This window comes from Notechis scutatus, chromosome 16 (genome assembly GCF_049901735.1).
Source record: "Notechis scutatus isolate UNSWTSFEM ecotype Mainland chromosome 16, rNotScu1.2, whole genome shotgun sequence".
NCBI classification, from domain to species: Eukaryota; Metazoa; Chordata; class Lepidosauria; order Squamata; family Elapidae; genus Notechis; species Notechis scutatus.
In genome coordinates this window covers 36,198-46,897 of record NC_142024.1, presented here as the reverse complement: position 1 = coordinate 46,897, position 10,700 = coordinate 36,198, and the positions used below count along the sequence as shown (strand labels likewise).

Sequence of the window (10,700 nt, the reverse complement as noted above, 5' to 3'; positions counted from 1 at the left end):
GAGGCAGACCCGGCCCTCTTCATCCAAGCTTTAGCAAACAAAATCCCACATCTGTAATTCCTAAAAAAGAAGACAATGCTGCCCTTATCCAATTTTACTACAGGTTTTATTTCCAAAAATGTTTTCTTTCAAAGTAGCCTAAAACTTTTTGCCTTTTGGGGAGGGTGGGGGGGTGAGGGGGCTGTCATTATAAGAGGTGACCCCTGCTGCCTCAGATCTTCAGCACATGTTCCATACAGTTGACTGTTTTGGCTTTAGATGTGGGGGGGATAAGCCAACCCTTCCCCCAGTAATATTGGGTGCAAGCTGTATATGCTGAAATAGAGGCTGTTGAGACTGTGTTGTATTTCCCAGTCTTTCATTAGTTATGGGGATAAAAGTAGATGCACAGACTAAGCGGAAGGTTGCACACAGTAACTTTCGTTTTTATGTTCAATATCACTTGGCGTCTGCTGTCACAAAAAAAAAAAAATGCTTAAAATATTCCTTAAGAAAATACTGCCTTGCATTTGGGACCCAGTTACCTCCCCGGGTTTCCTAGAAACTGAAGCAGGAAGGGTCTAGTGCCCATGTGCAAAGAAGGAGTGCCCTTTCAAGAGGCGGGTTGCAATCTGGCTAAACATATTTGACCCCCTGGTTGGCTCATTACATTTTCATGGACGTGCAGCAGCCACCTCTTTGTCTGACCAAGGTGGCTTCCTTTTAGAGCATTTCTGCAAAGCGGGAGGACCAAATTATGCACACAGCGCCAATTCCGGGTCTGCAGAATTATCCCCGTTTCTACATGGGAAAAATCTGACGTGTGGGAGGAAGAGTTGGTGAGTTGCATACAGGAGGGAAAGAGTTCACTGTTTTTTTCTTCCCCTTGTCTCACCAAGACCTTCCAAATACCCTGGCCCACTTCTAATTCTTGTGATGGGGAAGGTGGCCAGGGGTGCTTGGATTGCACCAGGACTCCCCAGCAGAAAAGAGGCAGTGAAGAGACCCCATCAGTACCTCCCCTCAAGTTTTTGTCCATCTCCGTTGTTGGGTAAGCAAAATGTGCACTTCTCGCTTTATGGCAGACGTAACAGCTGGAGCTTGCTAGCTCAGTATAACTGGCCAGCCCTGATCCTTTGCAGTCGAGAAGAAAGTGGCCTCTTTAGGCGAGAAGGCTCTGCGGCGGAGTCAAGGGCCACCCTTGGAGTCTTTTTGTTGTGTCTTTTGGAGTTTGAAATTCTCGAAGGGCAGGATGTCCAGGTGGCAGAAGTGCGTCCCGGTTGTGTACGAGAGGCACTCCAATCTCTTGCCCAAACAGTAGCAGCACATGGGTTGCAGGAACAATTCAAAACAGCGGGAACCAGGAGGAGAACATGGCACAGGGGGAGTCGTGCGTAGGGTCACTAGAGCATTATCTGTGAACAGGATCAAAGAGATAAAACAGCTGGGCTTTTGTTGTTGTTGTCGTTGAAAAGTCTTTTCTCCTCCTTCCTTGGCAGTGTGCTTGACTGTGCAGAGTTCGTTCTTGTGAGGAAACACTGGAATCACTAATCAGCTCATCACGCATCCAGCACTCTCTCTTTCCATGGATCAGCGTCTGGGGCTGATGCCAGAGGTGGCTTTATGAAGCAAAGGTTCCCCCTCCTCGGTGAGGTTTAAGGCCTGGAAAAAAGGAGGGAAGAAAAAAAAAGTGGGCTCCACTCTGAATTATGCTTTCAGGAGTTCAGGATTGCCTATACGGCACTTAGTCCTTTCCTTCCTATTTTTCCTGCGACATCCCTGTGAGGTAGATCTGGCTGGGAGGAAAGGACCAGCCCAAAGTCTGTTCTGATTTTGAAGCCACAATAAAACCAACCTTTTAAAGGCTGTTTGTTTGTTTGCTTTTTAGTGTTTAGCACGTGCCATTTAGTGTCAGCGGGGCTGGATTCCAATATAAACCACCAGTTTTCCACTATTCCAGCAGGCAGCCTCTTTTGGTGGGGGGAGTTGAGAATTTCTTGAAGAAGCTGAATGGATTTGCATCTGCTGATGGATGTGCAGACAGCGGTGGGATTCTCCTGAGGCTGCCTCACTGAATCCTGCAGTTCTGGAACTGGGCTCTTTCTCCCTCCTCCTCCTCCTCCTCCTCCTCCCCCCTCGGGGGAGCTGTTGGGCTGGGGGGGCAGAAGAAGAGGCTCCTGGAAACACCGTCGCCGGTCCCCCTTGCAGCTTGTAGGAGGAGGGCTCAGAAATGGAAGGCCAGGACCTCGTAAGCCGCCCTGGCTCCCTTTGCAAGGGGGAAATCAATTGGGGGGAGAGCCCAGGGTTTCAAAGGGGAGCTCCTTGCTTATAAAACTAATGGCTGTTTGTTTTCATCCCAGGTGGCTGAGGGAGCTTAGAAGCAAGAAGAGCCAAGCCACGGGGGGGCCACTGAGAAGCGGGAGAGAAGAGGGGTCTTCCATCTCACACAATCAGCAGAGCGGCTTCTCCTACAACTCCCTCCCTCCCATCGGCCACCCCACTCCCCTCCCATCCGAGCACTTAGGAGTACCTGCCCGACATTTTCTTTGCGAGGGCGATCACCACCCCTGTGGCCACTCCAATAGCTGCAATGGTGCCAAGGATGATGCCAACCAAGGTGACCGTTTCCAGGTGGTCTGAGGGGGCAAAGCAGAGAGACAAGCAGTGGCTACTGTGAAGGCCGAGGCTGGGTCTGCTTGGAAGTAAGACTCGTGGGTGGAATATGACCTCCACACAGAGGAGAAGGCACATCGGCTCTCTCCCAGGGCCCTCTGGCCAGGGCGGATCTCATCATCCTATGCCTGACCCCCCAGGCCGGCCTTTGAAAGAAGCGAGCCGCCGTTTCAGCCCACTTCCTGCTTTTGCTGCGATGGGCAGCACTTTTCTAGAGGTTTAGATTGGGGGCAACAAGAGAACTGGTGTTGGTCCCTGAACCAACTGGTTAGAAAGTCTGTGCTGGTCTCGGGCCAGGGCGCTCCCAAGCACACCCTGGAGGAGGAGGAAGAGGAGGAGCCGGTAGCCCAACGGGCAGCACTGCCAGGCCAGGGAAAGAGGTCGTCCAGTCATCCCTGTCCCATGGCAGGTTACAAGGTAAGCTGCTGCTGCTGCTGCTGCTTTTGCAAGGTTCCTGTGGGGATGTTAATGCAGGGCGGGGGCAGGGCAGGGAGAGGCTTTTTTTTTCTGAAGAAAAGTGGGGGGGTGGGGGTGGGGGGGCTTTCGCTTGAGTTCCCCCAGGAGTGCTATCAATGCAAGAAGAAGCTGGCCTGGTGGCCTTGCTGCTTAGGGCCTGCCTGTCCTCCTGGCTCCTGTTGGGTTGCATACTAAACGTGAGGTCAGTGGGGGAGCCCTCCGCGTCTGCTCTGAGGCCTGGTGGAGGTTGGGATCCAGACTTCCGCTGTCTGAAAGGTCAGCAGGAGACGGTCCCCACTGGTCTGAGCTCAGCAGGCCGCCAACAGTGTCGTTCTGTGGTTGTCTCCTCCCCATGTGTGTCTGTGCCCATGGCTTGGCGTTGTTCGTTCCCCTTTGCGTGTCGCAGGCTGCGGTGGCTTTTTGTCTACACAGTTCTCGAGTATATTAAAAAATCTACGACGGCGCTGCTGCTGGGCCTGCTAAGCTTGGGGGGTGCGCACGTGTGTGTGTTTTTGCTGCAGCGGCATGTTTGCACGTGTTGCCTTCTGACCTGCTTGCTACGGTTCCACTTTCATGTGCCACGAGTTAAAAGAAACCTGGATTGGCCAGGGAGGCTGTGTGGGTGACCTTGCCCTAACCTTTCCTTACGTATTCCCCCCAGTGTGACGCCTGGGCCGGTAAGCAGGACTTCTGGGTAGTGGCTCCTAGACCTTGAAATGTGTTGCCTCCACGTCCCTTAAGAGCCTGAGAATTGTTCCGTTGGGGCCTTTCCTGAGAGAAAGGAGAAGGAAAGTGCAAAAGGTTTTGGCTCTCCTGCTAGATGGGACGCTCCAAAGAGAGAGAGGTGTGAATGGGTAGGAAGCCAATGAAAATGACGGACCAGTTTGGAGCCTTGTTGGGCTGGGACTGGGTTTGTTCACAAATTAGCTTGTTAAATCCTGCAAAGGTAATTTCTCACAACAGCTCTGTGTGTAACCTGGTACCGATGAGTAAACCGCTCTGAAGTCTGAAGGCTTTTGGCAACCTTTTACTCTGTTCATTTCATCAATCTTGTGGGCAGGGTTCACCTGTTTTTATTTTTAAATAAAGAAAATAACGTTACTGATATTATAGATAGGTATACATATCCTCTCTTGGAAATGGGAGTTTGGAGAAACTGCCTTCCATGTTGGCTGTCCACGCCAGTTGGTCCTTCTTCCAGCCTCTAACACCGGGAGCCTTTTCCTGCCAATCCTCCTCCTTTTTGCCCTGGCTTTGAGCCTGGCTTTGAGCCTCCCTTCTGCTTTGGACGGCAGCTTCTACCTCTTAAGCATAAACAGTGACACGCAGCAGCATTGCCTTGCGCTGCTGACCTCGTGCCACAGCGAGCTACTACGGGAGGCTTTGTAGAAGGAAGCCTGTCAAGCATTGTATTGCAAACCCCACGTTATGAGTCAGCTGAGGTTCACGAAATGATACTTAATATTGTCCTATTCTCTCATCCTCAAAGGCAAGAAAGTAGCGCACTTTTGGAAACCACAAGTTGCAAACTCCCTTCTTAGAAACCCCTCAACAAGGTATCTGAAAGTTTGGATAAAAGTTGGGGAGGTTGAGGTTGTCTGAAGAGGGTTCTCTCCAGGCTGCCCTTCTTCAAGGGAGGAGGAGGAGGAGGAGGAGGAGGAGAGCAGGCACAGCCCTTTGGCTGAAGGCTTGAAAAGAAAACCAGTGATGCCTGGAAAAACCCAGTCAACTTTTTACTAGGATCCACACCCTTTCTTCTTGGTGTAAGTTCTTTTTTTTTAAAAAAAATGCAAAAATACAACTTTAATCCATTTAAATAAATAGCCAAAACTAGCTTTTCTCAATTGCCTCTCAAATTCAGACCCCGACAATCCATCCTAAAACAATTCAAGGTGCTTGTTTATTAAGAGGGTTGCTTCGACTTCCTTTGGAGGGCCATGGGTCACTGCCTTAATCTGTTGGCTGCCCCTTCTTTAATCAGCGGCTGCCTTGCTGGGTCACGGCCGTAAAGAATTGGGAAGAGGAAGGAGGAGGAGGAGGAAGAGGAGGCAGCTTTGTCAGGAAACCCAAGGAGACACGGCTGGTTTCCTGTTACCGGAGAGGAGGAGCTGCACTGGTTAGGGTGGCAGCAGGTTCACGTAAGGATTGTAGTAATCCAAGAAAGCCACTTGATCCTCTCTTAGCACATTCCTTGAGATTCAGCCCACGCCCGCGCCCTGGCTTCTCTAGGCAGACCCCTTTTGACCTTGGAGCCAGGGCTGGCACAGGGCCAGCTTGCCCCAAGGCGGGGACGGAGGAAGGCTGGCTAATCTGGGCATTACCTGACCTGGCCTGTTATGCAACCCTTAACTCGGGCTGGCTTGTCAACAGGATCTCACAGAGCATCAGCAAGAGAGGCTGTTTTGGTGGCAGGTGGCTTTTTTTTTTTTTTTTAAAGAAAAATGTTTTCATGCTTACGAATCCCCACCGTGACCCCACATGCAGACCCGCCCCATACCCTCAGAGGTTGTGGGCAGCTCTGCATCCGTCGTGTTCTCCCCAAGGTCGCTGGAAGACGAGACGCCGTCTGTGGTCATCAGTTCCTGGAAGAAACAGCTGTCTGTTAATGGGGCCACGCTGCAGCTGGGGCTGGCCTCAGCGGCTTATTCATTTCACCGCCTGGCCAAAGGAAGAGGGTGGCAGCAGATGAAAATGATTGACAGCAACAATCACAAAACAGCCTTTCCCCAGGATAGACACGGGGGGCTCCACAGGCACAGAGGCCATCGCAGAGACCACCTGCGGTCTTGTCCAGGTCCATGAAGTCAGAGGGGCTTCTCACCAGACGGGCAGATGCAGCAGAAGATGAAATAGATAATAAATCCAGGATGTACCTGCAGTTGTTAAGTGAATTTGGCTTCCCCTCTTGACTCTGCTTATTGGCAGCCAGTTGGGTGACCACCTGACCCTGGGATGCTGCCACTGTGATTGGTCCATGCCAGTTGCCAAGCCCCTGAATTCCCATCACGTGACCACGGGGAGGCTGCCAGTGTGAAAACCGCAGTGCCCTTGTAACTCAACGAATGGGCAGCCTGTACCGAGTGGCCTGATGGGGTGCCAGGACCACCGACCGGAGTGCTTGGCTGGCCACGGGGGAAGCCTTGGCGTGGGACCTCCGCCAAGAGCCAAGAGGAGGGGGGGGGTTCCTCTCCACTGGATGAGTGAGCAGGCGCAGGCTGTGCCAAAGGCAGGGGGACTCACCAGAGTGGGCACTTCGGAATAGTCTGGACCCTCGCTGGCTCCCAGAAGGGCTCTGCCCAGTTCCTCCTCCTCCTCCTCAGCTGGTGCTGTCGCTGCTGAAGGGGAGACAAGAGGAGTCGCCAGGGAGAGGAGGGTGGGGGGAACAGGCATGCAGACCTTTCATGTTCTGGGGGGGCTGCGGGTCCCTGGCCCAGGGAGGAGCCTCTCCCAGGGTGTGTTTTTGGCTCCCTGGTGCAGCCCAGGAGCCAAGCTTTGGGGAGAGGCTTCCCTGAAGCAGTCCTGCCTCTTCCCACTGAAAAGCCCCCCCTCCCCGGGCCAGGCACGCCCTTCCCATCGTTTCTGACAGATGCCCCTTCCCCATCTGGCATTCCTCTTCCTCCTGGCTGTTTTTGGAGAAGGGGTAACGGATGGGTGGGAGTGGGCATTTCCAAGAGAAGACCTGGAAGGAACCAGCTCCTTTGTTTGACAGGCAAGGCATTTCAATCAGTAGCTAAATGGCAGTTTCATGTGGCGTGTTTTCTGCAGCCGGTTTCCAGTAAAGGGGCGGGCGTGGGGGGAGTGTTGCACGCATGGAGCCTTTTCTTGGAGGACTCCCCTTGTGCCCTGAGGTCAGACAGGTGAGCCTGGGAGCTCCTGTGGCTTTCCCACAGAGGTCAACCCGGATTTTCTCAGAGGAAGGCGTCCCTGCCCAGCTGTCGTCGCTTGGCCCCAGCCGGACGAGGAGCTGGTTTCCCAGCCTCTCTCTGGGAAGCAAAGGTGACCCAGCAGAGTAGCCTTGCGGGGGCCTCCCTGGCACAGGGGGCTTCGGGACAGGCAGTGCTTGCTTGTCAGGCCCAGCCCTGGCAGGGCAGGAAGGGGCTTTTCAAAGGGTAGCGTTCCAACGGATTCTTTTTAACCGTTGGCAGAGTCCCAGGCTAGGCGAGGAAGCTTCTCTCTGGGTGAGTTGGAAAACTTTCAGACCGATTGGGCACTGGCACTCCCACCAGGGCAATTAGTGCCCATTTGGTTGTGAGGAGGCCAGCTGGATCCCGAAGAGCCTTGGCTGATGTGGTGCAGTTTCATTTCTGTCTTAAGAGTAATTCTTCTTCTGTGGGAAACAGATGCAGAGGAGGTGACTCACTGCCCTGCGCAGGGCCAGAAACTGACCAAGCACTTTTCCTCTCCCAGCCTCCTGCCAAGGAGCACCCGCCTGGTCAGGAACTGGCCTGCAACTAAGAACCTGACCTTTAACAAGGACGGACCTTGGGCGTTACACACAGAGCGGAGTCAAATTTCATCTTAGGACTGGAGTGGGTTGGGGAGGAAGGCAAAGCTCACACCTTAAAAAGCACCACCTTTTTCAGGGTCACGATAGCAGGCTGCGACCAAGCCTCCCTCTGATCTGGTTGGTGCCTGAGACTGAATTGGAGTGGAAGCACCTTTTTCTGTCGTCTGCAAAGCACCCAGTTGCCCCTGTGGCTCAGGGTAATTAATTAACCCAGTTTTCTGGACTTGCCCACTCCCTGTGGTAGAAGCTGATGGCCTGAGGTTGGCACAAGACATGGCTCCAAGGTCTGCAATCACAGTGGTCCAAAAACTCCAGAAGTGGCCAATCACCACCGGGCAGTTTTCTGAACCCAAAGCCTGAATATGCACCGTCCCCAACATTTGGTGGTGAAATGGCGATGTGTGGCTGGCATCATTACCCTGCAGGTGCGAACTTTGCACACTTAGCTTCTAACTTCGATAATAATAAGTTATCGAACCTGCCCCGTTCCTGCCCCATCTTGGTCTTTGCCACTCTTCTCACTGTGAGGCTAAAGGGGGCTTCCATTCCCTGGCTGGGGCATTGGGGCAGGGGGAGCGTAGCCACAGCAACAGCGGCCAGCGACTCTTCCCCACTGGTCGGGCGACAGGAAGGAGGTTTCCTAAAAATGAAAATTGTTTTATGGGGACTGAAGGCAACATTGTTTTTCCTGGAGTAAATAGAAACATTTCTCTTCCAAAACCACCACCTCTGCTTGCCTGCCCATTTTCCTATTCTCCCACAAAACGCTCGGTGGGTGGGTGGGCCTCCCGCTGTTCTGGGGTCTTTTGAAAGGGAAGAACTTTAGGGGCCTCTGCAGTAAAGCAGGTTATTTTGCCACCTTTTGCCGTCAGGAGATAGTCACAAAACAAAACTTCTATGTGCAACTTTTTAATACCATGCAGCGTATTTACACCAAAACAAATTCCTTGTGTGTCCAATCACACTTGGCCAATAAAGAATTCTGTTCTATTCTGTTCTATTCTGTTCTATTCTATTCTATTCTACCCTACCCTACCCTACCCTATTCTATTCTATTCTATTCACTGACTAAACTCTATATCACTATGACACTTGCACTGTTTTGGCTTCTTTTAAAACTTGCATTTACAATGTGATTCAACAATGCTTAGCAGCCCTGAACATTCAAGGAGGGATGAAAATAAACGTACATTTTGCCAAAAACACAGAATTTCCCACACAAGAACCATGCCTCAAGGGCTGTCCTTACCTTCCTTGGCCAAGATGCAGATGGTCACTCTGGCTACGAGGAAAACTAGGAGCTGTATTTTAATGGCCATTTTTGGATTCTTGTTGCCAAAGAAGTGAAGAAGTTGGCCCCTGCCCAGCCCTGAGGGTATCCAGTCCCCCCACAGGCTGCCTTGTCTGGCCAAAGAGGCTGCAGCTGCTGCTCTTCTGCTCTGCCGGCGGCAACCTTGGCTGAGGGATGGATGCAGCCGAGAAGGGATCTTACTCCTCACCCTGCAACTGGGGGGGATTCAGGGGGGTCCCAAGGGGCGGGCCCTGCCTGCGCCCTCCCTATGCCTCAGGTTTAATGTTACAGGAAATTCAGAAGATCCTCCTGGGTGGTGAAAGGAGACCACTCCCCCCACCCCCCCACCCCGGCAGGCAAGATTGCTGGGGGTTTTCCAGAGATAAAAAGCAGGCCCAGAGCAACTTCCCTCCCGTGGAGCAGCTCTCCTGGAAGTCTCTCTTTCTGGCCAGAGGGAAGGGGCTCCGGAATGGAGAAGCAGGGGGTCTGTGGGGAAACACAAAGATACCTGGCTTATCCTGACACTCCCCCCGCCCGCCCCAAAAGGAGGTGAGCCCCGAGGTCAGCAGGTCCTTTTCTGTAAACTCAAGGAAACCCTGGGGTGGGGTGGGGGGGCAGGGAAAAGAGAAGTTGCTTTGTGAACTGGGAATAAGCCCAGGTTTTAACTGGTTGGAAGGGATAAACAGGGGGGGGCAGGGATTGTAATCAGGGGAACCTTGCCCAGGTACCCAGACTTTTGTCATTTTGGCACCCAGAAATCTGTAGTTCTAAAGCAGCCCCTTCCCTAAACTCTTCACCTTTCCAACCTCTTCCTGAAGTTTCAGGTTGTTCATTGACACCCCACCCCACCCCCCACCCCCACTTTACAAGCAAAACAGAAAGCCAGTCCCCCTTCCTGAGGAGAAGGGCTCATGCGGACCCCAGTCTGGCTCTAGGGCAGAAATGGGCAGAAGAGCTGCACTGAGAGATGGGGCTTGAAGTTGTCCCCCAGCAGCCCTGCCACAGCAGTCAACCTGGACTATCGTTTCTCACTGACCAAAATGGACAAATTGTAATAAGAGGAGGAGGAGGAGGAGGAGGAGGAGGGAAAACTGCTTTATTTTCCAAAGAATGTGCTTCCCTCTAGTGGACACTTTGGCATATACAGCTTTCAGATTGTATCCCTTTTTGGCCAGCAGTTTGGAACTGTTTCTTATGACAGATACTCAGAGTCAGGAAAGGGGAAGGTAGACAGAAAAGGGAAGGATGGCATTACAAACTTAGGAAAGTTTGAAAAGCATGGATTCTTTGGTTCTGGATTGTGCATTCATTTTGAATGAAACCAATAAAATGTAGGCTGAACAGATTTCACACCCAACTTTGTTGAAGGCGTGGCTGTTTTTATTTTGTTGTTTCACTGTTTGGTTTTGTCATTGCATGCATTAAGGTGTGTTTTTTTTTTGAGCCCTCCCTCTCTGCCTGCCCATTTGATCTAGCAGTGGAGACTGCCCATGCTTTCCTGGTCCTTGGTAAAACATGGAGCAAGAGGTGCGTTCCTGCAGCCAGACCCGTTCTTAAGGTGATGACTTGCGCCAGGAGCAAAGAGGGCAGCAGAGACAAGGCTGCTGCCATCCCTCCTCCTCCTCCTCCTCCTCCTCCTCCTGCCCACAGAGTCCAGGGAGTCGTTTGGAACATGTGGAGACACACACACACACACACACACACACACACCCCGTAGCCTCTAAGAAAAGGCAGTTGAGCTTCGGCTGCCTTCCAAAGGCTCTCCTGGTCTGGGGCATCCCCTTCTGCCTCAGA

At 52.3% G+C, this 10,700-nt stretch overlaps 1 protein-coding gene and 1 long non-coding RNA gene across 6 annotated transcripts in view; one reads left to right on the top strand and one right to left on the bottom strand.

Annotated features, from left to right (window-relative positions):
* LOC148129355 (uncharacterized) overlaps positions 1-10,700 on the top strand; it is a 37,971-nt gene that overhangs the window by 1,926 nt on the left and 25,345 nt on the right. The window contains exons 2-3 of one of the 3 annotated variants that reach the window (XR_015745485.1): positions 2,340-3,069; positions 4,598-4,871. This is a non-coding gene — a long non-coding RNA (uncharacterized LOC148129355). Of the gene's footprint in view, positions 1-2,339; positions 3,070-3,769; positions 4,872-10,700 lie in introns of all 3 variants that reach the window. The other 2 variants (XR_015745486.1, XR_015745487.1) reach the window with 2 other exon arrangements.
* Positions 93-9,097, bottom strand: PDPN (podoplanin). 3 transcript variants are annotated; one of them, XM_087944505.1, is made up of 5 exons: positions 8,865-9,097; positions 6,349-6,443; positions 5,606-5,690; positions 2,510-2,615; positions 93-1,641 (listed from the first exon to the last, which is right to left on the bottom strand). In XM_087944505.1, exons 1-5 carry the CDS (start codon positions 8,932-8,934, stop codon positions 1,635-1,637), a joined length of 363 nt encoding a protein of 120 aa, XP_087800631.1. In that variant the 5' UTR covers positions 8,935-9,097; the 3' UTR covers positions 93-1,634. The 3 variants fall into 3 exon arrangements, with proteins under 3 accessions (XP_087800631.1, XP_087800632.1, XP_026541395.1); XM_087944506.1 differs by lacking the exon at positions 2,510-2,615; XM_026685610.2 differs by lacking the exon at positions 93-1,641 and having other exon boundaries at positions 2,500-2,615.

What these genes read in the sequence shown, in the direction of transcription:
- PDPN (XM_026685610.2), bottom strand. Translation starts at nt 8,934, where the DNA reads ATGGCCATTAAAATACAGCTCCTAGTTTTCCTCGTAGCCAGAGTGACC. An exon ending in CTGCATCTTGGCCAAGGAAG is followed by an intron (nt 6,444 to 8,864) that starts GTAAGGACAGCC and finishes TCTCCCCTTCAG; the next exon opens with CAGCGACAGCACCAGCTGAG. An exon ending in GCTGCCCACAACCTCTGAGG is followed by an intron (nt 2,616 to 5,605) that starts GTATGGGGCGGG and finishes TTGCCCCCTCAG; the next exon opens with ACCACCTGGAAACGGTCACC.